The 27,808-nt window shown below is 40.2% G+C and overlaps 1 protein-coding gene across 6 annotated transcripts in view; it reads right to left on the bottom strand.

Annotated features, from left to right (window-relative positions):
- Positions 1 to 3,694: 3,694 nt before the first annotated feature.
- The window catches only part of IL18R1 (interleukin 18 receptor 1), a 61,863-nt gene continuing 37,749 nt past the window's right edge, over positions 3,695 to 27,808 (bottom strand). For 4 of the 6 annotated variants that reach the window (XM_064268569.1, XM_010593573.3, XM_064268570.1 and 1 more), the window contains 5 exons: positions 23,106 to 23,226; positions 19,770 to 19,909; positions 16,435 to 16,593; positions 12,730 to 12,888; positions 3,699 to 10,497 (listed from right to left, as the gene is read on the bottom strand). In XM_064268569.1, coding sequence (XP_064124639.1) covers positions 10,142 to 10,497; positions 12,730 to 12,888; positions 16,435 to 16,593; positions 19,770 to 19,909; positions 23,106 to 23,226 — 935 coding nt within the window. In that variant the 3' untranslated portion in view covers positions 3,699 to 10,141. Of the gene's footprint in view, positions 10,498 to 12,729; positions 12,889 to 16,434; positions 16,594 to 19,769; positions 19,910 to 23,105; positions 23,227 to 27,808 lie in introns of all 6 variants that reach the window. The other 2 variants (XM_023552607.2, XM_023552608.2) reach the window with 2 other exon arrangements.

Raw genomic sequence — 27,808 nt, 5'->3', positions numbered from 1 at the left:
ACAAAAGGGGCTTACAGAAACTTTAGGAAATGTTAGTTATGTTATCTTGATTGAAGTGGTGCTTTCACAGCTGTATACAAATGTTCCCCCACGTGTCTGTCAGTTTGTCGTACTGTGGGGGCTTGTGTGTTGCTGTGATGCTGGAAGCTATGCCACCGGTATTCAGATACCAGCAGGGTCACCCACAGAGGACAGGTTTCAGCTGAGCTTCCAGACTAAGACAGACTAGGAAGAAGGACCTGGCAGTCTGCTTCTGAAAAGCATTAGCCAGTGAAAACCTTATGAATAGCAGTGGAACATTGTCTGATATAGTGCTGGAAGATGAGCCCCCAGGTTGGAAGGCACTCAAAAGATGACTGGGGAAGAGCTGCCTCCTCAAAGTAGAGTCGACCTTTATGACGTGGATGGAGTAAAGCTCTTGGGACCTTCATTTGCTGATGTGGCACGACACAAAATGAGAAGAAACAGCTGCAAACATCCATTAATAATCGGAACCTGGAATGTACGAAGTATGAATCTAGAAACACTGGAAAGCGTCAAAAATGAAATGGAACGCATAAACACTGATATCCTAGGCATTAGTGAGCTGAAATGGACTGGTATTGGCCATTTTGAATCAGACAATCATATAGTCTACTATGCTGGGAATGACAATTCGAAGAGGAATGGTGTTTCATTCATCGTCAAAAAGAACGTTTCAAGATCTATCCTGAAGTACAACACTGTCAGTGATAGGATAATATCCATATGCCTACAAGGAAGACCAGTTAATATGACTATTATTCAAATTTATACACCAACCACTAGGGCCAAAGATGAAGAAATAGAAGATTTTTATCAGCTGCTGCAGTCTGGAATTGATTGAACATGTAATCAAGATACATTGATTATTACTGGCCATGGGAATGTGAAAGTTGGACACAAAGAAGAAGGACCAGTAGTTGGAAAATATGGCCTTGGTGATAGAAACAATGCCAGAGATCAAATGATAGAATTTTGCAAGACCAACGACTTCTTCTTTGCAAATACCTTCTTTCACCAACATAAACAGCAACTATACACATGGACCTCACCAGATAGAACACACAGAAATCAAATTGACTACACCTGTGGAAAGAGATGATGGAAAAGCTCAATATCATCAGTCAGAACAAGGCCAGGGGCTGACTGTGGAACAGACCATCAATTGCTCCTATGCAAGTTCAAGCTGAAACTGAAGAAAATCAGAGCAAGTCCACAAGAGCCAAAATATGACCTTGAGTATATCCCACCTGAATTTAGAGACCATCTCAAGAATAGATTTGACGGCTTGAACACTAGTGACCAAAGACCAGATGAGTTGTAGAAGGACGTCAAGGACATCATCCATGAAGAAAGCAAGAGGTCAGTGAAAAGACAGGAAAGAAAGAAAAGACCAAGATGGATGTCAGAGAAGACTCTGAAACTTGCTCTTGAATGTCAAGCAGCTAAAGCAAAAGGAAGAATTGATGAAGTAAAAGAACTGAACAGAAGATTTCAAAGGGCCTCTCGAGAAGACAAAGTATTATAATGACATGTGCAAAGAGCTGGAGATGGAAAACCAAAAGCGAAGAACACCCTCGGCACTTCTCAAGATGAAAGAACTGAAGAAAAAATCCAAGCCTCGAGTTGCAATAGTGTAGGATTCCATGGGGAAAATATTAAAAGACACAGGAAGCATCAAAAGAAGATGGAAGGAATACACACAGTCATTATACCAAAAAGAATTAGTCGATATTCAGCCATTTCAAGAGGTGGCATATGATCAGGAACCGATGGTACCAAAGGAAGAAGTCCAAGCTGTTCTGAAGGCATTGGCGAAAAACAAGGCTCCAGGAATTGATGGAATATCAATTGAGATGTTTCAACAAACAGATGCAGCGCTGGAGGTGCTCACTCGTCCATGCCAAGAAATATGGAAGACAGCTTCCTGGCCAACTGACTGGAAGAGATCCATATTTATGCCTATTCCCAAGAAAGGGGATCCAATTGAATGTGGAAATTATAGAACAATATCATTAATATCACACGCAAGCAAAATTTTGCTGAAGATCATTCCAAAATGGCTGCAGCAGTATATCGACAGGGAACTGCCAGAAATTCAGGCTGGTTTCAGAAGAGGACGTGGAACCAGGGATATCATTGCTGATGTCAGATGGATCCTGGCTGAAAGCAGAGAATACCAGAAGGATGTTTACCTGTGTTTTATTGACTATGCAAAGGCATTCGACTGTGTGGATCATAACAAACTATGGATAACACTGCGAAGAATAGGAATTCCAGAACACTTAATTGTGCTCATGAGGAACCTTTACATAGATCAAGAGGCAGTTGTTCAGACAGAACAAGGGGGTACTGATTGGTTTAAAGTCAGGAAAGGTGTGTGTCAGAATTGTATTCTTTCACCATACCTATTCAATCTGTATGCTGAGCAAATAATACGAGAAGCTGGACTATATGAAGAAGAACGGGGCATCAGGATTGGAGGAAGACTCATTAACAACCTGCATTATGCAGATGACACAACCTTGCTTGCTGAAGGTGAAGAGGATTTGAAGCACTTACTAATGAAGATCAAAGACCACAGCCTTCAGTATGGATTACACCTCAACATAAAGACAACGAAAATCCTCACAACTGAACCAATGAGCAACATCATGATAAATGGAGAAAAGATTGAAGTTGTCAAGGATTTCATTTTACTTGGATCCACAATCAACAGCCATGGAAGCAGCAGTCAAGAAATCAAAAGATGCATTGCATTGGGTAAATCTGCTGCAAAGGACCTCTTCAAAGTGTTGAAGAGCAAAGATGTCACCCTGAAGACTAAGGTGCGCCTGACCCAAGCCATGGTATTTTCAATCACATCATATGCGTGTGAAAGCTGGACAATGAATAAGGAAGACCGAAGAAGGGTTGACACCTTTGAATTGTGGTGTTGGTGAAGAATATTGAATATACCACGGACTGCCAAAAGAACAAACAAATTTGTTTTGAAAGAAGTGCAGCCAGAATGCTCCTCAGAGGCAAGGATGGCGAAACTGCGTCTTCCATACTTTGGACATGTTGTCAGGAGGGATCAGTCCCTGGAGAAGGACATCATGCTTGGCAGAGTACAGGGTCAGCGGAAAAGAGGAAGACCCTCAACGAGGTGGATTGACACAGTGGCTGTAACAATGAGCTCAAGCATAACAACGATTGTAAGGATGGCTCAGGACCAGGCAGTGTTTCGTTCTGTTGTGCATAGGGTCGCTATGAGTCCGAAACTCGACGGCACCTAACAACAACAACAATACAAATGTTAAAACTGATCAGATTTTACCCTTTGAATATTTAAATTTACCGTATATCAATTATAGCTCAATAAATCTCTTAATTTAAAAAATAACAACTATTATAAGTAAAACTAAATATATGAAAAGCCAGGAGCTCACAATGACATTGAAAAAAGAGAAACAAAATATTTTTTTCTTTGTCACCATTGGCAATGACTGACTTATCAATTATTTACTCTGAAAACTGATAGTTAAAGGGAGATAATAAAGCAGTTAAGGAGCCCTGGTGGCGCAGTTGTTAAGCGCTTGGCTGCTAATTGAAAGGTTGGTGGTTCACAGAATAAAGATGTGCCAGTCTGCTTCCATAAAGATTATAGCCTTGGAAACTCTGTGGGGGCAGTTCTACTCTTTTCCTAAAGAGCCCTGTTGGTGCTGTGTTTAAGTGCTGGGCTGTAACCAGAAGGTCAGCGGTTCAAACCCACCAACAGCTCTGCTTCCATAAAGATTTACAGCCTTGGAAACACCATAGGACGGCTCTACCCTGTCCTACAGGGTCACTATGACTCAGAATTGACTCAATGACACTGCGTTTGGTTTTTATTTTATGGAGGAGGGGGTGTTTAATAAAGGAGTTACCCTATTCTTTCAGTAAGAACTGTAGTTCAGTGTAATCAAATATCCCACTTGTTAAGGGAAAGCTTCTCTTTTCCAAAGACTCTCAGATAATAAATATAGAATAAATAATAGATCTTGAAAACCACTGCTTAGCAAACTTAATTAATTAATTAGCCTTAATTCATTCAGGCAAGATCATAAATGGATGCTAAAGCAACTAGGTACAATGTCCATGGGGGGCCTGGTATGCACAATGGACCAAATCACCTACAGATGACTTGCCAATTGCAGAGTGGGAAATAGACCTTCAAGACATTGTTTTTAACCCAGTTACCAAACTGGTCATCACCAGTGGTGACCCAACCAGGCATCAGGCGACTCCTGGTGTGAAACCATGTGAATTCCACAGAAGCATTTATGAAGTGTTCTTGTCAAATATGTTTATCCTGAATCCAATCAAACCTTGTGGCAGAGGGAAGAGGATAGAGGAAAAATTAGAGATACTATAAAGAATCTATCAGAAAAATCCAGAGTGTGGAACAATTTGTGAAACAACTGAGCTGATCCTTTTAATCAGTGTCATGATATAAAAAGTTAAAAGGTGTGTGTGTGTGTCTGTGTGTGTGTTTAAGGGGGGGTTGTCTGGATTAAAAGAGATTTAAGAGTACAACTAACTGCAGTGCAAGACTCTTGTTTTGATCTAAGTTTTAAAAACATCTTTATAGAATATAAAATGAGATTTTTTAGGACAGTGGGAGATTTTCAATATGAACTGGATGCCAGATGACACTAGGAAATTATTATTAGTTTTGTTAAATGTTAGTAACTGTATTGTGATTATGTAGAAAAATGTCTATCTCTTGGTGATTCATGCCGAAGGATTTGAGAATAATGTAATGATGAAAAAACGTTGTTGCAAAAACAAATCCAGTAGAAAAAAAAAAATACAGCAGGAGAAAGATTAATGTGAGAAATTATTTGCAATTTTAATTGGATTGTAGATACATAGGCATTTAGTGTACCTTTCTTTTCATTTTTTCTGTATGCTTCAGATGTTTCCTAATAAAACATTTTAAAAAGTAAAGATAAATAAACCAAGCACAGGGACTCTCTTTTTTCTCTCTTCACCTAAGTTTGAATTCCCTCTTGGTCATATTTATTCTACATTTCACAATAATAATGCTGAAAATCAAGAGAAACAACTTGAAAACTCACTAACTATAACTCTCTGCAGAAAACTAACATAATTTGGTTTTAAAAAGAAAAAAAAAAATCAGGTCGTTACCAACATTATTCAGCAGGCTTGGCTCCAGGGACTTCTGGTGCTTTCAAAAATATCTAGTCTACCTAAGGTGTGGAAATGCAAGGGCATTGGATAATATGTGCCTTCCTTTGTAAATTTCTAAAAAGTAGTTTGAACAAGTGGTTTTATCAAAGGAGAACCAATGTAGAAAGTACAGGTGCCACTCTAAAAAGAGCAACTCTCGTCTGGATGCTTAACTTCATGCATATTTGTGAAAATTCAACCCAGTTATGCCTCATATTTTCCCAGCATCTTCATTCATCTTCACACTTCATTCAGAAGATAGTGCAAATAATTACTGAATATAAGTATATAATGTCATAGGATATTTTGGAGGTTATAAAATTAATTCTTGTAGCACACATATTTTTTAAGCAAGCCAGCTATTTATTCACTCATTTTCAGGTACCATTTTAAATAATCATTCTAAATTCACTTTCTCCGTAGAGGGCAATCATGTTCCAGGCATGTTTGAAAGGTTTTCTTGGTTCTTACCCACCACTTGCACCACCCAGAAACTCTCTGAGAAACTCAGGTGCTATCGAGTCAGTTCCAACTCATAGTGACCCTATGTACAACAGAACAAAACACTGCCTGGTCTCGGGCCACCTTCATAATCATTGCAATATTTGAGCCCACTGTTGCAGACACTGTGTCAGTCTATCTCCTTGAGGGTCTTCGTCTCTTTCACTGACCCTCTTCTTTACCAAGAATGATGTCTTTCTCCAGGAACTGGTACCTCCTGATCACATGTCCAAAGTACGTGAGACGAAGTCTTGCCATTCTCATTTCTAAGGAGGATTCTGGCTGTACTTCTTCCAAGATAGATTTGTAACATAGTCATAACGTAACCTAAATATACAACAGCAATTATTGAGCCGGTGCATTAAATTGTAGCAACTGCATAAATGGGGTGTGATGTTCCCTGGGTGCTATGTGTACCCACAAGATCTCCCAGAAAGAGATAAAAACTAATTTTCACAAGCCTGTGATAAAGGCTGGTTTTCTGCAAGCCTCAGACAGAAATACAGGTTTTGGTCTCAAAGTTCTCAGCCCAAACTGTGATCACTATCAGTGTGGCATAAGGGTGGGACTGGCAGGACCCTGTGTCCTGCCCATAGACATACATGCCACTTCCTGTTATTCGTGACTTAGCCACCCTTTGAAGAGTTCCCTATTGCTGTGATGGTGCCTCTGAGGGTAGCTCCTGCTCAGAAAGATGGTGTCCAGTCCAGCCCTGGGTCCACTCTTTCAGAGCTGCACTTCAGGCCAGGGTGAGGTTCTTTCCTCTATTTAAAGCCATGACTCACCTCTGCCTTGGGCACTGGTTTTACCAATGTTCCAGCTTCAGGCAGCCATGTTAACAGCTGCTGGAAAGTTCATCATCTCTGCAAGCCCAAGCAGCTGACTGCTCAGCACCAGTGTGGGCCGAAGGCTGCACCTTGCCCCTCGGACCTGTCAGGGGCTCTAACTTCCTGTATCTGGGCAGATTCCACAGTTGGCCCGTTCCATTCAAGTGTGTACTTTCTTCCTGTGGAGGACCTAGGGCTCACTTTTCCCTGCATTCTTACCCTTGTGGCCTAAAAGGAACCCTCAGATCCCTCTTACTCTTTTTTCCTCTCCTGAGTCATTCCTAAGCAGCTGCCCTACACCTCCTTGGTAAAATGTGCTCCCCCAAGAAAAGTGCCTGTGACCTCAGAAATACTTACCTCAAGCCTTACTTTGCAACAGGCAGTTCTAAAGAGAGGACATGGTACATTAGGTAGGTGTGTGACTTTGATCAAGTCCCTGGACGTATCATGTCTCAGGTTCCTGGGTTTGGAATATGTAGGTAATAAACCCTGGTGGCGTAGTGGTTAAGTGCTACGGCTGCGAACCAAAGGGTGGTCAGTTCAAATCCGCCAGGCGTTCCTTGGAAACTCTATGGGGCAGTTCTACTCTGTCCTATAGGGTCACTAGGAGTCGGAATCGACTTGACGGGACTGGGTTTGGTATTGGCTTTTGAAGGTCTCTTTCTAGCAGGAGCCCTGGTGGTGCAGTGGTTAAAGTGCTCAGTCGCTAACCAAAAGGTCAGCATTTCGAACCCACCAACTGCTCTGTAGAGAAAGATGTGACAATCTGTTTCCATAAAGATTTACAGACTGGGAACCCCTATGGGCAGTTCTTCTGTCTCCTGTAAGATCACTATGAGTCAGAATCAACTCCATGGCAGTGTGTTTAATGGGTTAAGGTCCCTCACACTACTTTAAAAGACTGTAATTCTAATTTCATAAAATGTTTCTAGCACATGATAGACACACATGAGTTTTTTCTTTATCCATTTTAGAGATCTGATTATTCACTGGTTCTCTGCAATAGATTCCAGATTTTGAGGACATCTGATGTAATAGAAGATAATGGATGTTCAAACCAAAAAACCCAAACCCAGTGCCATCGAGTCGATTCCAACTCATAGCGACCCTACAGGACAGAGTAGAACTGCCCCATGGAGTTTCCAAGGAGCGCCTGGCGGATTTGAACTGCCAACCCTTTAGTTAGCAGCTGTAGCACTTAACCACTACGCCACCAGGGTTTCCAATGGATGTTCAGATATCTAAAAATACATTGGTCCTAGTCAGGGATGTTTGTACCTAAGCTTAAAAATACGTACATTAACTCACCGACATGTGAAGACTTACTATATGTAAGTCCTTGTGCTGGGTATTGGAAGATCTTATAAAAGAGAAAAGATAATTCTCCCTTTGCTTCTGGGTGGAAGGTACAAATAATTTGAACTTAAAAAAAAAACATAGAGGTGGGAGTTCACTGTGAATACCCTATATCTTATTAAAACATGTGAAAATATATGGTGAGAATGAGGTATTGGAATCTTAAAGTCAGTGAAAAGACACCAGACATTTCAAAAATAGAATTGTTTTCTTTTCAAAAGTGAAGTTCAAAAAATGGTTCATTTAATTTATTTTAAAACATACATGACAAGAGAAAAGCAAAACCATCCTATGTATTAGAGACTACCGTTATTACAATACAATTTCTCTCAATTCCCTATTTTCACTAATATATTTTAACATATAAACATGAGAGTTATTAATAGAATTGTCTTGTACTTGTTTAGCCAACCAACTAGCCCCTTTTCAAAAATCCAGAGCCCTGTAACAGTTCAATCACTTTATCACACTGGACATCTAACGGAACTCTCACCCTTCTTTGATTGTCAGCAACATCTACTACAGCTGTTTTAAACGGGTTCTGTTTAAACTCCTTTTGAATATTCATATTGCACCCATGTGTTTTACCCAGCCTTCCAAACTGATGGTTACATACTTAACACAACTCTTTCTTTTGCTTTAAGGCTGACACTGGTCAGTGACTCAGTGATTTCCACGGGCAGCCACAACTGCTGAGACCATCCAGGAGGCCCACGATGCTGGGGCCGCGGAAGTGAGGCAGACATAACCTCAGGGACTCTTCCAGTGTCCAAAGAGGCAGATATCCAAGGGAGAAACATCTTCCACCCTACTGATCGGCTTCTCCTGTAGGTTTCTTTCTATGCTTCTCCTACAGAGAGAGAAACCTACAGGACGACCTTACTCTCCTGATCTCCTTCCCTTTCCCGCTCTCTGGTTTCCATTTTAGCCCCCTGCTGAATAACTTATCTAAGTGACAGCAACAACAGCAACACTTACGGAGCATTAGCTCTATGCCGAGAACTCTTCTAAGGACTTTATCACGTTTTTTCATTTAGTCACCCTGTGAGGTGGGTACGATTATTATAAGCTCCCGCTTTACAGAGGAGGAAACTGCATCACAGAGAGGCTAGGTAACGTTTCCAAGGTTACAGGAGTTAGTCACAAGGCCAGAGCCGGAGCTTAGGTGTTTCGACTGCACAGCCCATCCTTCCAACCACCATGCCTTGCTGCCTCCAATCTAGCACATATTAAATATGTAATTTTTTTCTGTTTAGTGGCTAATATGATCTTGTTGCCAATCCTGGATATAAATATTTGCATAAAATCAACATATGTTTGAGACCTTTGTAACGGAAAGATCTGGGGCATTATCTTCTGAATTAAGATTTCTGTCCTTCATGAAAGATGTAAAAGCATCTTGGGTTCCCTCTAAGAAGCTTCCATGATAGGCCTCATTAAAGAAGCTCTTCATTGTGCTTTAGTGGAGTCCAAGGACCAGGGGCCTGCAACTGTGCCCGGGGTCCGTTACACACATCCTGAGGCCAAGAACCTACTTAGACAGATAGGCTCACAGGCCACCCCCCTACCCTGTTCTGTCCTTCCATGCATAGTCCAAGGTGTGCAGAAACCCCCTGCCATGGAGTCAATTCTGACTCATAGCAACCCTATAGGACACAGTAGAACTGCCCCACAGGGTTTACAAAGAACCGGTGGATTCAAACTGCTGACCTTTTGGTTAGCAGCTGTAGCTTGCTGTGGCTCTTAACCACTGTTCCACCAGGACTCAGGGAAGGAAGCATTCCAGTTACTGTCACCCACTACGGTTCACACAAAATGCCTCTTCGTGCACCTAAAGTCCTTCAGTTCAAATGAGATTGTCAGCATCGAAAACTTACAGCTGTGACCGTCTTGTGAGGCATCCACCACCGTTCCACGCAGTGCCCAGCCTCATGGTTGCTAAATACAGGGTCAAGTACAAGTAGCTGCATCCAGTTATGATAGATGGCAAACAGAGAAGCTCTGTTTCTTTCGAACTCCAGGTCTTCCGGAAGCAGGGGACCACAGCTCAGTGTTTATTCTGACCCCTGACATCCTTATGACAGGTTTTATCTTCAGATTGTGAGTAGGATTTTCATAGAGTACAGTTCAATAATTTGATTAAAGTCCTTTGTTATCCACAAGTTCACACACTCCACCCCCAAGTATCTAGAGTTCTTTCTGATAGTCGGCGTTTCCGAAGGTCAAGTCTGTGAGAGAGCAGGCAAGACTTCTGATTCATCCCTGCCTGGCTTGATCGTTTTTGCAGGCATCAAATAACGAAGATTTTTCCAGAACCTCGAGTTATATGAAAGAGACTTATCAGCCTTCCACTTCAGAACTCGATGAGATTTCAAAAGCTCTAGTGACTGGGGCAAGGACATGAAGTCAGTAACAGGTGTAAATTCAATTAAGATTATTTTAATTTTTCTTTCCACCAGTGCTTCATGGAGTCCACTTTCCAGTTCATACCTGACTTCATTAGACATATAACTTTTACTTAGGACAATGATGAGCCTTCGGCTCTTTTCTATCAGTGAATGGACTTCATCAACAACAGCTGAAATGCGAAGATGTGATATATTAATTGAAGAGAACTGAAATGTGCGTATTAAATGAAAATCATTTTGTGCAGTCTTTTATACTATTTAAGTCAACTTTACTAAGTTTCTCTTTAAGACAAATTATTTATTTTCAATTTGATAAGCGTTGTAAAAACAATTATCTAGATAGTAATAATGAACCCTTATTTAGCGTTTGCTCTGTGCCACACCATCTTCTAAATACATTAACTCATTAATCGCTATAACAGACCCATGAAGAAGACATTGTTGTCATCACCATTTTACAGGTGAAGAAGCCAAAGCACAGAGTGATTAAGTAACTTGCTCAGAGTCACACAGCTATTAGGTTGACAGAAACACCATCTGAACCCAGGCAGTTTGGTTCCAGAACACATGTTCTTAGCCACTATGCTATCCTGCCTCTCTGCGTGCATGGAGGGCATACCCTTAAATCAGAATGTAAAGACCCAAAATTAAAGAGAAAAATTGCCATTATTGTAGAGCAGGGGTCGGTAAGCTTTTCCTATAAAGGGCCAGAGAACAAATATTTTAGGCTTTGCAGTCCACAGCATCTTTGTCACACTATTCAATCAACTCTGCCTTTTTAGCCTGAAAGCAGGTGCAGACAAGTACGTGTGGCTGGGTGCCAGAGAAGGTGGCAGACCAGAGGTAGCCCGTGGGTGGTAGTTGGCCAACCCCTGTTCTAGACCTCTGACACGTCTCGGAAAAAAAACCCCAAACCCATTGCCGTCGTCAAGTTGATTTCAACTCCTAGAGGCCCTACAGGACAGAGTAGAACTGCCCCATAGGGTTTCCAAGGAGCGGCTGGTAGATTTGAACTGCCAGCCTTTTGGTTAGCAACTGAGATCTTAACCACTGTGCCACCAGGGCTCCCTTCTCAAATAACAGAGATTTTAAATCACAAATAATCACACCTGAATATATAACTAAACATGCTTTATCTTTACTTAAGAAATCTATCTTCCAAATGACAAGTAGGAACAAATGAAATGTAATAAAATTAATGTGAGACCAAGCAGAAATGCACTTTACTTACATTTATTCACTTAGTCACCCTGAAAGGCATTCTTACAGAACTGACACACAAAAATATTAGTGCTACATGCATCCAACAATTCAGCTTATGTTTTTTTGAAAAGTTTTTTATTATAGTAGTATTTTTACCTCCCTAATTTGCAATATTGTCCCTTTCTAGTTTGTAATATAGGAGGGAAGATTTGCTGCTATGTTTTCAATGCCCAGCTCAGAGTTTCATACATGGATGGATGTTGGATGAATAAATGAATGGTGGTAACAATGAAGACATTTTTATTTTTAACAACACCAGCATCCAAAATAATTCGACACCAGGTTTCAAGTGCTTGCTCTGGGAAACTTCAGAAAAAATATGGAAAGATTACTAAATTTTTTTGATTCTAACAGTAATTTGCTTCAACATAAGTGCTACGGTCATTACTGTTCATACATTGATAAAAAAAAAAAAAACATTGAATTTATAACTAAAATCTGACACGAATCACAATTTTCCTCATATTTATCCAACTCTCCTAGTTTCTGCTTTAATTTTCTCAGTGGAAACCCTGGTGGTGTAGTGGTTAAGCACTACAGTTGCTAAGCAAAAGGTCAGCAGTTCGAATCCACCAGGCACTCCTTGGAAACTCTATGGGGCAGTTCTACTCTGTCCTGTAGGGTCGCTGTGAGAAATCGACTTGACGGCAACAGGTTTGGTTTTTTGGTTAATTTTCTCAATAGTGTCAACGTAATAAAGAACAACCATTTTCTGGAAAGAATTAACCTGTGCCCAAAGATCACATATTAAGTTAGGCACTGGTTCTGATCTACAAAATATTGTCCAGAGAGGTATTCTCAGTAATCGAGGGGCATTTCTCGATAAATGCCTCTTGATAATGCCAATGTAGACCTGATACAGAAAACAGAATGCTCGCTTCGTTTTCCCAGATTTTCAGAGAACTGTAAAATAGAATGAATGAACAAGGTCCAAAAGAAGAGATGATCAGAAGCATGGAAATACAGTCGGTAGCTTTTCTCACAATTGATTATATTGATTCAGGTGGCATTTCTGGTTTAGAAGACTTTGTTCATTTGTTTGTTTTTAAGAAACAGAGGTAGCCATCTGCAAGGATGACCTACTAATCTTTTAAAAAGACAAAATTGCCTTTAGCTCTGTCTGGAATTCTCTTTCTTACCTCCTCCAGGCATTACATCCCTTTCAAATATGCATAATTTGTACCCAAAATGTTTCTCCAACACCCTGGGCAGAATCTCCACAGCAAAGGTGTGCTCCTCGAAGTTTTCTGGTCGACATTCTTTTAGGTAAGACACAAAAGCATCGTACGTTTTTCCATCTAGGAGATAAGTTTTACTCTTTTAATTAGTGTATAAATATAAGTGATCAAGGAGAATAGAATCATCGAAAACAAGAACCCAAACGTAGCATCTTGAAACCTCATATGCTAATCGAGCAACCATTTATCAAACATTTTTAAAGGTTTGACATTATAGAGGGCTAGCAAGAAATACATGAGATAGATCAGGCCAGTAAAGGAACTTTAAAGGTAATAGAAGGCCAAGGAACCCAAATAGCCCTTATTCCAGGATTGGAAAGCAGATCTCGCCTTGGCTTACGTGTGTCATTTAACTCAAACACCATTCCCATTTTTATCCTCAAAATGACCCGTTGGAAACTAAAGACAGAAAAGCTGAGAGTTTCCATGGGAGAGTGGGAAGAAACACTAGAAACTATTAAAACAATATGCTGTTTGAAAATATTACATGATGTTAGATGCCAATAGGGAAATTTCTAGTCCATTAAAAGGTTCTCACTAATGATAACGTCTCTTCCATCTAATTCATGATAATGGAGCAGTAGTCAAGTGACTTAAGGGACAAATTCAGGAGGAATATGTTACCTAAACAAGAAAGATTATTCTTCTAACTGGGTAACTAAAAAATTAAACATTTCTGTCTTCCAGCTTTATCTAATCTATTTGAGAAGATAAAAGCAGACACATGCAACAACTTGAGAAGGGTTACAAAAAATACATTAGCAGAAGCAAAATAGTATGATGCAAAAAACAAAACAAAGCTTAACAAACAAACAAACAAAAAACCTGGTCAGAGAACAACAAGTGATCCCACGGATTTGCTGTCTGAAAGAAGAAAATTTTGAGTCAGGTCTTAAATAATACAGTTGCTGTTAATTGGCATTGGTAGAAGAAGGGGAGGTGATAGGGAAAGGGTCCATTTTATCCCATGGCAATCATTTGGGTGGTAGAAGAGTTAGACTAAGGCTTGAATATATTATTGGGGTTAATGAATTTGCTACTGAGCTGAAGGCTAGATATAATTACATCCTATATTAAAATCTAATGGGATGAGACCACTCTAGGTTCATGTTCTTCGTGGAGCACCCATCATTTATGTTCAACAGCAGATGTGCTAAGCCCCTCTGCGTCAGGGCTAGCCCAGCATCCTCAACAGCATCCAGGTTCATCAAACAGTATCTCCTGTTTCTGGCAAAACATCCTTTAATTCAACCTACAGCATTCTGGTTCAACGTTTTGAATCAGAACCTATAGAACACAGTCCTACTCTGAAACACATGGGTCTCCATGAGTTGGAATGGATTTGATGGCACTTGGTTAAGGTAAGCAAAAAAACTTATTTGGAAAATATCAAATACAGAGCTCCCTGTATATTGCGGCATCTTTGTAAATGTGAAAAATGAATCTATAAAAATCCCACAAGGAAAAAATGAGAATCCCTTTATAAATTGAGATTGAGAGGGCCTTTCTACTTAGGACCCAAATTTAGAAGCCATGAAAGAAAAGATGAATTTAACTACATTAAAACACACACATACACAACTTCTGCATAGCACACCAAAATTAGCAAACTAAAAGAAAAACAAATATATTTGCATTTCATATTATAGAAAATAGGATAATAACCTTCCTAAAATGTAAATAGCTCCTGGAAACAAACAAACAAACACAGAAGTCCAACAACCCAATAGAAAAATGGTCAAAGGATATGAATTGGCACTTTGAGAAAGGAAATACAAATGGATCTTAAATAGTTTCTCATGTACTTGTATAGTAAATGAAATGCAAATTAAAACTACACTGAAATACAATTTTTCACCCATCAGACTATCAAAAATCCACAAGTTTGATAAGACATTTTGTGGGCAAGCCCTGGTGGCACTGTGGTTAAGAGCTTGGCTGCTAACCAAGAGGTCAGCAGTTCGAACCCACCAGCCACTCCTTGGAAACCCTATGGAGCAGTTCTACTCTGTCCTATAGGGTTGCTATGAGTCAGAATCAACTTGATGGCAATGGGTTTGGTTTAGTTTTAGATCCACTGGAAGTGGTAGCATAGATTAGTGCAACCCCTGGAGAGACCAAATTGGTAATATCTTTCCTGATAACAAGCCCGTCTGCCCTTTGTATTTCCAAAAATTCCAGTTTGTAGAATTTTTCCTCCAGAAATACTTCACACACGTGAAAAAAATCAATGCACAGAGTTATCCATTGCAGCATTTCTATAATAACAAAAGATTAGAAACAGCCCAAATGTCCATCAAAGTGAGACTAAATAAACAATGATACATTCTAATTGTGTGACCTTAAAAAATGAGGAGCTTCTTCATAAACTACTATGAAAAGGTATCCAAGGTATAGTAAATGAAGGCTCAGAATTGTGTGCACAATAGGTCAAGATTGGTTTTCTTTTTTTAAAGAAAGGGTGGAATAAGAATCTATACTCATAGTAGCCTGGATAGAATACCTATTGGGGAGTATTTATTGGGGAGTGGGAAATGAAGACGTGGGGCAAGGATAGGAGGGAGACTTTCTACTGTAAAACTTACTAGATTTTGAGAGTTTTCTTTATATAAAAATTAGAGTAAGTGCAATGGATTACATTGCTTTTTATTATGCAGTAATTATCTTAAAGGACCTTTGGGACTTCTAGTCACCTTTAAAAATAGGAAAACTGAGGCACAGAATCACTAAATAGAAATAGTTGTTAGGTGCCGTCAAGTAGGTTCTGACTTACAGCAACCCTATGTACAACAGAACGAAACACTGCCCAGTTCTGCGTCATTCTCACAATCGTTGCTAAGTTTAAGCTCATTGTTGTGGCCACTGTGTCAATCCATCTCATTGATGGTCTTCCTCTCCTTAGCTGACCCTCTACTTTACCAAGTTCTTCTCCAGGGACTGGTCCCTCCTCACAATATTGTCCAAAGTATGTGAGATGAAGTCTGGCCATCCTTGGTTCCAAGAAGCACTCTGGCTGTACTTCTTCCACGACAGACTTGTTCGTTCTTCTGGCAGTCCATGGTATATTCAGTATTCTTCACCAACACCATTAATTCAAAGGCATCAACAGAAATAGTAATAGTAGATAAAAAGTAGCAGATCTAGGAGACTAGACTAGGATCTTTTGCCTTCTAGTTCAGGGTTCCTGCAGGCATATCATGTAGCCTCCTTTACCAGGTTAAAATAATAAATCATAATACAATTGAATTCAATCTAAAAGACCTTTACTGAATGTATGCACCACATGGTGTACCCAGAGGGTGCGCGTACTAGGGTACTCAGATATGCAGTTCCTGGGCTCGAGCATCCTGCAGGCTATTTAGGAAGACACAGCATACATACACAAAACAATTAGAGAACAATCTTTGGCAGCACACAAGTGCTAGAAAAGATGGCACAAGCAACGGTCATAATAGACGATACATGTAGAGCAATTTGTTCCATGGAAAACCTCTCTCAAACATTAAGTCAACAATATAATCAAATAAGATGAAGACCAATATTTCTTTATTTGGTTTCTTTATGAATGCATGAGATAAGAAATCCCAACATTATGATATCTATTACCTGTTAATGTCTCATCTCTTCCAATTAAATGTCTATAAAATAAAGCCAAGTCAACTCTATAAATGGCACACACAATCACAATGCACACAACTGCCACCAAGATCAAAACAGCTATTATCATTCCTCTAGTGAAAATGTGGCCTGGGATATCAACATTATCTGCAAGAAAAGACAAAGAAAATGAAAATAATTAATCACAAAAAAAAAATGTTACCAGTGACTTTCACTGCCACGTTTCAGTTGTTATCTTTAATACAAACCCAGTGGTCTACTGCCAGAGTGCTTCTTAGGAGCAAGGATGGCAAGATTTCATGGCATGTACTTTGGCTATATTATCAGAATGGACCAGTTCCTGGAGAAGGACATCATGCTTGGTAAAGTAGAGGGTCAACAAAAAAGAGGAAGATCCTCAAGAGGATGGATTGACACAGTGGTTGCAACAATGGGTTCAAGCATAACAACGATTGTGAGGATGGTGCAGGACCGGGCAGTGTTTCGTTCTTTTGTACATAGGGTCGCTATGGGTTGGGACCAACTTGACAGCACCAAATGACAACAACACTCAAGAGCTGACACATTCCATTGAGGTAGTCCACATTTCTACCTATAGTCTTCAGTAATGATCTTTCTACTCAAATTTTTAAAGAATGAAAATGTGCACAAGGGTATTCAGAGCCCTGAACTGAAAACATTTTAGTGCATTCTATCCCTACGTGCAAGGAGCCTTGATGGTGCAGTGGTTAAGTGCTCCGTTGCTAACTGAAAGCCATTGGTTCAAACCCATCAGCCACTCCGCGGGAGAAAAATGTGGTAGTCTGCTTCCATAAAGATTACAGCCTTGGAAACCTAATGGGACTGTTCTACTGTGTCATGAGTTGGAATCAACTCAATGGCAATGAGTTCGGTTTGGCTTGGTTTTAAAGAATAAAACAATTTTTAACAACCATCCCACAATCTGGAGAGGGCCACCACTAACATGATAGTATATTTCCTCTCTTTTTTTTCTCTTGAAAATTTTTATTTTACTGAGAGTAATTGCTGGTAATTACTTTTTATTGTTTGGCATTGTATTATGAACATTTTACTAGGTTATTAAAATTATAATTCATAATACCCCTCTATTTAGATTGATTGCAGTGTTCATGAATATACATAATGCTGCAATGAAACACTTTATGTATAAACTGTCACCCATGTTCCTGATGAGTTTCTCAGAATAGATTCTAAAGGAAGATTTCTAGGTCAAAGAGGACAAACAAGTTTAAAGCTGTGCTTATCTTATACCATTTTTAGGGATGACCTTTCCAGTAAAACAATTAGGTTGCTTAATAAAAAAACCAAACTCATTGCTGTGGAGTCGATTTTGACTCATAGCGACCCCATAAGATTTCCAAGGCTGTAAATCTGTGCAGAAGTAAACTGCCACATCTTTCTCCTGCAGAGCAGCTGGTGGTTTTGAACTGCCATCCTTTCGGTTAGCAGCCGACTGCTTTAACCACTGCACTCCTTTAACCACCAGGGCTCCTTAGTAAGTGAACTCTAAATAAAGCCAGGCCATGAGACTTTTGCATCCTTGAAAAGTCTACACATTCATGATTCCCACACATGCACATGGACACACATATACACTCCTCCATGGGATAATGGTGGGTTACCCATTGCAGTTGAGTTGATTCCAACTCATAATGACATGGTAGGACAGAGTAGAAGTGCCCCACAGGGTTTCCAAGGTTGTAATCTTTACAGAAGCAGACTGTCACATCTTTCTCCCACACAGCAGCTGGTAGGTTTGAACTACTGACCTTTCAGTTAGCAGCCAAGTGCTTAACCACTGCACCACCAAGGCTCCTTAATGGTGGGTTAGAAGACCCTATTCCCCAACCTACATTTGTGAATACAGCATAGGGAAAGAATCAGGGCAGAAACTTCTATGGAGGGACAGCACAGTCCTGCACTGATCAAAGAGGGCAGGGGTGGCTGATGGCAAGCCATTGATCCAGGCAAGGCAACGGATCAAACAAGGATAACAGATTTGAATGCCTCTCCCACATAAGCGCATGGGCCAAGGCGTGTACATTCACAAGAGGCTGGGGGACATCTGTGATAATTCCTGTAGAAGGTAAGAACCTTCTAGAGTTAGACAGGCCTGAGTTTTATCAATACCTTTACTTGCTGTGTGATCTTGAGTGAGTCGCTACACCTACAAAAACTGGTTGTAAAGACTGAGCAAGACAACAGAAAGAGCTTAGCACAGAGCTTGGCATACATATAAAACACATAAAACGGATGTTAGCTATTAGTATTACTTCTCATGGTAGAGCAATGGTTTTTAAAGAGGTGCACTAGGTGAGTTACAAATGGTGGCTAAGAAAACCTACCCAGGGAACAGCTTCTGATCTTTAGGTTCTCTCTGTCCTACTCCTTGTTTTTCACCAGAGCCAAAAAAGATGCATCTCTCTCTGGCTCTTCCTCCCCCCACCCCTCCCCCTCCCCTTCTCTCTTCTCTCTAGGCCTAGCCTTTCCCTACCATATATCTGGGAAGATGCATCTCTCTCTCTCTTTCTCTGTCAGACTAGCCTTTCCCTACCATATATCTGGGAAATTGACGGTCCAGCCTGGGAATAAGTAGTGAGTGAATGAGCAGTGACAACTGGAAAATGTAGCTTTCTGGCCCCAGTCATAGCCATTCTGAGCAGCTACTAGGCCAATGGCTCTGGGCTGTACTATATGGGTAGAAGATGGGATGGAGGACTCTGGAACACTCCATTAGGTTGGCACTGAAAACTTTAAGACACGCTAAGTCCAGGGGCTGGTCCAAGGAAGGGCGGCCTTATTAATGTGTGTTGAGTGAATAACCACATCCAAGGGCCCCCTGAGCCCAGTGCCTGCTAAGACGGGCTGGAGGCAGCATTACACCCAGTACTCACTGACCTCATCCTAGCCAAGCAGCTCTGGATATGCATTGTGGGTGTGACAAGGCTGCTCTGATAGCTTCCCCCAAGGCCCTCACCCACCGGAGTCTGTTCCCTGAGCAACTTCTGCTTCCCTGCTCTGGGCCCCTGGATTCTACATTGAGATTGGACTACTACTCTAAGAGCAAGAGAAGAAATTTTGTTCTTTTTCATTCTCTACTCGGAATTGTGGCCCAGGAGGATTCCAGCAAGGGCTGAGCACCCGCCTGCCATCGAATGACTGTGACACAGAGAGAATCATGTCCCCACTCGGGAGTTTGTTTCCTGGTGTATAAAACGAGGAAGTGATGACATTTGAGGTGTCTCTCATCACTAACATTCCAAGTTTCCACAGACTTCCAAACCTGAAACTGTTTCTCATACTTTTTCTCACCAAGATGAAGACTCTGACGTCTGTGCCTCCCTTGCTGGCCACTGTGCAATTGTAGGGAAAATTTAGATTATTTTCATTAATATCCTCTATGCGCAATATCCTTGAAGCAAGCCATTTGCCTTCAGAGGTCCTGTAAGAGAATAAGAATTTAGCAGCAAGCTTTGGTCATTACCAGCAAAATTAAGCTTGAGAGATGAATCCATATGTGCAAATCCTCAAAAAGTGCCTGCGTGGTATAAGTGGTTTGTGAATGGCTGCTAACCTGAAGGTTGGTAGTTTGAACCCTACCCGCAGCACCATGTAAGAAAGGCCTGGGGGTTCGCTTCTATAAAGATTACATCCCAGAAACCCCCCTGGAGCTCAGTGGTACTCTGTAACACGTGGGGCTGCCCACGAGTGGGAATCAATTCAACGGCAAGGGGAAAAAGGATACTCAAAGGCAGGTACCGTGTTTATCACATCCTGTCTTTCCTTTCTGGTAGATATGTTTTAAGGGTGGGCTTCAGTGAGTTTCCTCCTGCTCTGGGGAGCACCTAGGTTGACAATGGGACCCCTTCCTGAGGCCAGCTGGGGACAGTGCTTTCAACTATCCAGAATTAATGCTTGGAAGGTAATGATGACAACTCAAAAACACAAGAAAATATTCAATCTCACCATTGTTTTCCCTTTATTGCTCCCCTCCTAGCTAATCAGAGGAGTCCTGATGGTGCAGTGGTTAAGAACTGAGGCTGCTAACCAAAAGGTTGGCAGTTCTAATCCACCAGCCACTCTTATGTGACACATGGGATTGTCATGAGTTGGAATCAACTAGATAACGGGTTTGGTTTTATTTTTAATAGCGTGCCTAATCTTGAGCAAGGAGGTAAAAAAAAAAAAAGTACAAGAAGAAAAAACACTTGAAAAGTACAATGGCCTATGGCGATAGACACCTTAGGATCACCATTAACTAGAATCTGAATGTATCAGTGTAATAATTGAAAATTACAATAATACCTAAAGTCATTAAGAAATCTTAAATGACTATATGCTTTGTATATTTTTCAATAAGGCAGGTCATTCCTTAATGGATAAATAGAAACCATTGACCCATTGACGTCAAGTCGATTCTGACTCATAGTGACGCTACAGGACAGAGTAGAACTGCCCCATAGAGTTTCGAAGGAACACCTGGTGGATTCGAACTGCCAATCTTTTGCTTAGCAGCTGTAGCACTTAACCACTATGCTACCATGATTTCCAGATAAACATAAAAAAAAAAAAAAAAGCACATTGCCATAGAGTCAATTCTGACTCATAGCGACCCTACAGAACAGGGTAGAACTGCCCTATAGAGTTTCCAAGGAGCGCATGGTGTATTTGAACTGCCAACCTTTTGGTTAGCAGCCATAGCACTTAACCACTACACCACCAGTGTTCCCGAGTAAACATAAAAAAAAAAAAAAAAATAGGAGATGTAAATATAAATGATATTAATATTAATTTTGGGCGTGTTATCAGGAGGGACCATTCCCTGGAGAACATCATGCTTGGTAAAATACAGGCTCAGAGAAACAGTAAGATCCTCAATGAGATGGATTGACTCAGTGGCTACAACCGTGGTCTCAAGCACAACAATGATTGTGAGGATAGTGCAGGACTGGGCAGGGTTTCATCCTGTTGTACATGGAGTCGCTATGAGTAGTAACCGACTCGATGGCACTTAACAACAACGAATAATATCCATGTCATTTGGAACTTTTTACACATGTGCCGCCTTTTAGATATTTATATCTAACCATTGCACCATTGGCAGACTGAATGGCCCTTTCCCTACCTCTCCTTACTGTCTTGCTGATTTTCTTTAACTGAACCTGACAGGGAAATGCAATAATAACTATGCTCCATGTCAGTCCACGAAAAATGAGTGTCAATGGGGCAGACTGCTGATAATTTACATTAAGGTTTCCCTGAAATATAATTTAAAGTCTCTGAAAGCCTTTCTATACTAGATAAAACTTCTCAATTCTCATCTTTAATAAAATGATCACTCTAATTGATGTTCTATAAAAAAGTAAACTATCTCTAACGAGGCAGGAGGCAATATTTATGTCAACGTATCTTGTACTCATCAAAGGAATTCCCGCGAAACACATACAAAGCTGTCATAAACGACTGTCTTTTTGTGATCTCTGTATTTCTCAAGTTTCTTAGAATGAATGATTTTCAATAATCAGAAGAAAAAAAGTGTGTGTGTATAAGATGTAGATCCTGAAGTGGTAGTAGGTGTTGTTGACCTTGGCTGCACCCAAGGTCTTGCAGAGACAGGTACTGATGAAGCACCCTGCAACATGCACACTCCTCATCTCCACAGAGGCATAAGCCACATGGCAAGGCAATTCACGCACATGAGGGATCCAAATTAACTTACGCTGGTTTGAAACTCCTGATCCGTTCTTTTTTCAGGCACATTAGCAAAAATCAAGCATTTAACACATTTGTCATGGATTGAATTGCATACCTCCAAAAATATGTGCCAACTTGGGAACCCATGATTCCCAGAATTGTGTGGTTGTCCTACATTTTGTGATCTGATGTAATTGTCCTATGTGTTGTAAATCCTAATCTCTGCGTATGGTTCATGAGGCAAGATTAGGTTACGTTAAAGAGGGTTAGGGTGGGATGCTACACCCTTACTCAGGTCACAGCCCTGATCAGATGTAAGGGGAGTTTCCCTGGGATATGGCCTGCATCACCTTTTATCTTACAAGAGATAAAAGGAGAGAGAAAGATGGACCTCCTACCACCAAGAAAGAAGAGCTGGGAGCACAGTTTGTCCTTTGGACCCTGGTTCCCTCTGCTGAGAAACTCCTAGACGCAGGGGAAGACCAATGACAAGGACCTTGTCCCAGAGCCAACACAGAGAGATGGCCTTCTCCTAATATACATAAAAAGGCTCCCTGAATTTGAACTTTCAGCCTCCTAAACTGTGAAAGAATAAATTTCTCTTTGTTAAAGCCACCCACTTGTGGTATTTCTGTTATAACATCACTAGATAACTAAGACAACACTTTGCATAATCAAAAGAGCTGTGGCCTTGGTATTTGCTCTTTTATAAGGTGCTTAGGGAAAATCCCCACCTCCATCAGGTCCTGACCAAAATCTACTTCCAAAAGGTAACATTAAAAGGTGTCATTGACCTTCTTTTTCTAGTTTAGATCTCTGCAATAATTTCTGCATAATCCATCAACCTACAGATTAGAAGTTATAATTAGTTACTATAATTATACTTTAACTCCAAATACCACATTAGTCAATTAAGAATCCAGTGTATTTTATAACATACGTACTTAATTTTTGTTTCTGGATCTTCATGTACATTATCATCTGTCTCGTTTTCTTTCCTGAAGTTCCAATAAACTGTATCATCTTTATTCAGCAAAGCAGAGCAGTTGAGCTGTACATTTTCTCCTAGGCAAAAATTGGCCATCAGTGTTCAGATTTTAGAAACTCAGATTTACCAAAGGTTTTAAATTACTATAGTCAGTGTATGTTACGCCATGTAATACACAACACAGTGCTACATTCTAGAAAGAATACAAACATGCCTTATTTTAAGGAATAAAAAAAAGTATAAGGCAGGCAAATTAGGAAACGATTACATCTCATCTCCAGAATACGCATCAGCTTCTTCTAGGCACATCAAAATCAAAGATAAAGAGAAAATTTATTTTTAAATCAACTATTAAAACTTAGAGTGGCCAGTGCACTTTCTTTTCAGTACACAATTTAGTAGGTAATTTCAGGCCATTACTCCCACTGCAACTTCTAGGAAAAAAAAAAAAAGGACAAATCCCACAAGGAAATATATTAAAAGCATCAGTGTGCAGGGGAAACCAAGAGAAACAGTTGAGTTGAAGGTGCAATTAAGAAAGAGCCCTTTTTAGGTGAGATAAGACTGCTAGCCATTTTATTCACTAGAAGATGATTGTAGAGAAAAAAAAAAAAGCATAAAGTGGAGTTTTTGACAGCCACATGGGATGGCATGATGGATTGGAACCTGGAAAATCCCCCAAATGCAAGGCATTTTTCTCACACGTTATCTACTAAGTGCTTGGGCACTCTGCAAAGGCAGAATGAAATCTCCTTCAGTCACATGGTACTTAGACCAGGTCCTGTCAGAGGAAAGCTAGTACAACAAACACATGCCTGGCATCTCCCCCAGGTTACTGGGGATGAGAGGAAGACTGAATCTAACTGACCTGCAACCCAGCCATCACTCAATTTCTGATGGATTATGATCATCGACCCTCAAACTATCCACCTTACGGAGTGAAAGGCAAACACTCCTAGAGAAAAATAACGCAAACTTCATTCATGTTGGTTGTTTGATACACAAAGATCAGGACACAGTAAAAAATTAAGAAACATGAAAAGAGGCAGAAAAATGTGAAAAATAATCAATAAAAAATAGATAATAGAAGCAGGCCCATACATGATACAAATGCTGGGTTTAGCAGAGGAAGGCTTTGGAATAGCTACCATACGTAGGTTAAATAAAAGAAGGAAAAGATGGACAAATAGATGAAGAGATAGAAATGTAGTAATAACAGCAATCTATAAAAAGAATAATAACCTATAAAATAAAGAATACCAACCTATAAAAAATAATCAAATGTATATTCAAGAACTGAAAACTACAACATATGAAATTAAGAACTCACTGAGTGGGTTTAACAGCCTACTGGCCATCAAAGACGGCAGGATTATTGAACTTGAATTCAAGCCAAGATCAAAACTAAACTACAGAGGAAAATAAGAATGAAAATAATACAGCAGAGCATAAGAGGCATGTGGGACATAGTAATTACATACAATTGGAGTTTCAGAAGGAGAGGAAATAGGGAAAGGGGAAGAAGAAATATTCAAACCGGTAACAGCAGAAAATTTTCCAAAATTGATTAAATATATTCACAAGAAGCTCAGTAGAATGTATCCTAAGCACATCAAAATCAAAGACAAAGAGGAAATCTTGAAAGCAGCCTAAAGAAAAATATGTATCAAAGGAGCAACAGGAAGACGGAAGGTTCATTTCTCAACAGAAATTATGGAAGCCAGTGAACAACAGAAGGGCAATTTCAAAGCCCAGGATAAAACTGCCAACCAAGAATTCTTTACCAAAATAAAATACTCTTCGAAGCTGAAGGGAAAATAAAGATGCTTCCAGGTGTCTTAGATTCGTAATGCTGCTGTAACAAAAATACTACAAGTGCGTGGTTTTAAAGAACAAAAACTCACTTTCTCACAGTTAAGGAGCCTAGAAATTCTAACTCAGGGCACCACCTGTAAGGGAAGTTTCTCCCTCCAACTGCTCTGGGGGAAGATCCTTGTCTCAGCTTCTTTAGCCTCAGCAGTCCTCGTTTCCTTGGTGTTTCCACATGGGATCTAACTTTCCCCCATTTTTGCTCAACTGTCTCTGTGCTAATCAGCTCTTTTCACATCTCAAAGTGATTAGGTTTATGACACACCTTATACTGATATGGAAATGCTGGTGGCATAGTGGTTAAGGGCTACAGCTGCTAACCAAAAGGTTGACAGTTCAAATCCACCAGGCTCTCCCTGGAAACTCTATGGGCAGCTCTACTCTGTCCTACAGCATCGTTATGAGTCAGAATCAACTCGACAGCAAAGGGTTTTTATACTGATATGGCCTTATTAATGTAGCAAAGAAAACCCTATTCCCAAATAGGATTACATGCACAGGTACAGGAGTTAGGATTCCAAAAGATATTTGGGGGGACACAATTCAGTCAATAACACCAGGTAAAAATAGCTGAAAAAAATACTTCAGGCTCAAGAGAAATAATCCCAGATGAAGGGAAGGAAATACATGAACAAATGAATAGCAAAAGAAAAGACAAATATTTGGGTAGTTATAAAAGAACTTTGATTACTTGAGGCAATAACAATTACAATATCTTGTGATGTTTATAACATATAAGAAGAAAAATATATGAAATAGTGAAGGAAGTGGATGAATGAAGTTAAACTGCTGTAAGATTCTTGCATGCTTATGAAGTTTAAATATACTAAGTTTTACATTTCTCTTATTTGGATGGCTCTGGTGGCATAGTGGTTAAGTGCTACGGCTGCTAACCAAGAGTTTGGCAGTTCGAATCCGCCAGGTGCTCCTTGGAAACTCTGTGGGGCAGTTCTACTCCATCCTATAGGGTCGCTATGAGTCGCAATCGACTTGACAGCAGTGGGTTATTGTAACAGCCCCCACGTGTCTGTCAGTTTGTCATACTGTGGGGGCTTGTGTGTTGCTGGAAGCTATGCCACCAGTATTCAGATACCAGCAAGGTCACCAATGGAGGACAGGTTTCAGCTGAGCTTCAGAGTAAGACAGACTAGGAAGAAGGGCCCGGCAGTCTACTTCTGAAAAGTATTAGCCAGTGAAAACCTTATGAATAGCAGCGGAACATTGTCTGATATAGTGCTGGAAGATGAGCCCCCCAGCTTGGAAGGCACTCAAAAGACGAATGGGGAAAAGCTGCCTCCTCAAAGTGGAGTGGACCTTAATGACATGAATGGAGTAAAGCTTTCGGGACCTTCATTTGCTGATGTGGCGTGACTCAAAATGAGAAGAAACAGCTGCAAATACCCGTTAATAATTGGAACCCCAACTGTATGAAGTATGAATCTAGGAAAATTGGAAATCGTCAAAAATGCAATTGAATGTGTAAACATTGATATTCTAGGCATTAGTGAGCTCAAATAGGCTGATATTGGTCATTTTGAATCAGACAATCATGTGGCCTACTATGCCAGGAATGAAAATTTGAAGAGGAATGGTGTTGCATTCATCATCAAAAAGAACATTTCAAGACCTATCCTGAAGTACACGTTGTCAGTGATAGTATAATACCCATACGCCTACAAAGAAGACCAGTTAATAAGACTACTATTCAAATTTTTGCACCAACCGTTAAGGCCAAAGATGAAGAAATTGAAAATTTTTATCAGCTTCTGTAGTCTGAAATTAATCGAACATGCAGTCAGAATGCATTGATAGTTACTGGTGATTGGAATGAGAAAGTTGGAAACAAAGAAGAAGGATCAGTAGTTGAAAAATATGGCCTTGGTAATGAAAACAATGCCAGAGATCGAATGATAGAATTTTGCAAGACCAGTGACTTTTTCATTGCAAATACCTTTTTTCACCAACATAAACAGCAACTATATACATGGACCTCGCCAGATGGAATACACAGGAATCAAATAGGCTACAGTTCTGGAAAGAAATGATGAAAAAGGCAGGGGCCGACTGTGGAACAGACCATCAACTGCTCATATGCAAGTTCAAGTTGAAAATGAAGAAAATCAGAGCAAGCCCACAAGAGCCAAACTACAACCTTGAGTATATTCCATCTGAATTTAGAGACCGTCTTAAGAATAGATTTGACGCATTGAACACCAATGACCAAAGACCAGATGAGTTGTGGAATGACATCAAGGACATCATACATGAAGAAAGCAAGAGGTCATTAAAAAGACAGGAAAGAAAGAAAAGAGCAAAATGGATGTCAGAAGAGACTCTGAAACATGCTCTTGAATGTCAAGTAGCTAAAGCAAATAGCAGAAAAGATGAAGTAAAAGAGCTGAACAGAAGATTTGAAACGGCAGCTCAAGAAGACAAAGTAAAGTATTATAATGAGATGTGCAAAGACCTGGAATTAGAAAACCAAAAGGGAAGAACACGCTCAGCATTTCTCAAGCTGAAAGAACTGAAGAAAAAATTCAAGCCTCGAGTTGCAATAGTGAAGGATTCTATGGGGAAAATATTAAACGATGCAGGAAGCATCAAAAGAAGATGGAAGGAATACACACAGTCACTATACCAAAAAGAATTAGTCGATGTTCAGCCATTTCAAGAAGTAGCATATGATCAGGAACTGATGGTACTGAAGGAAGAAGTCCAAGCTGCTCTGAAGGTATTGGAGAAAAACAAGGCTCCAGGAATTGATGGAATATCAATTAAGATGTTTCAGCA

The sequence above is a fragment of the Loxodonta africana genome, chromosome 15 (genome assembly GCF_030014295.1).
Source record: "Loxodonta africana isolate mLoxAfr1 chromosome 15, mLoxAfr1.hap2, whole genome shotgun sequence".
NCBI lineage: Eukaryota > Metazoa > Chordata > Mammalia > Proboscidea > Elephantidae > Loxodonta > Loxodonta africana.
The sequence above is the reverse complement of the archived record's forward strand: the minus strand, read 5'-3'. Positions and strand labels throughout refer to the sequence as shown.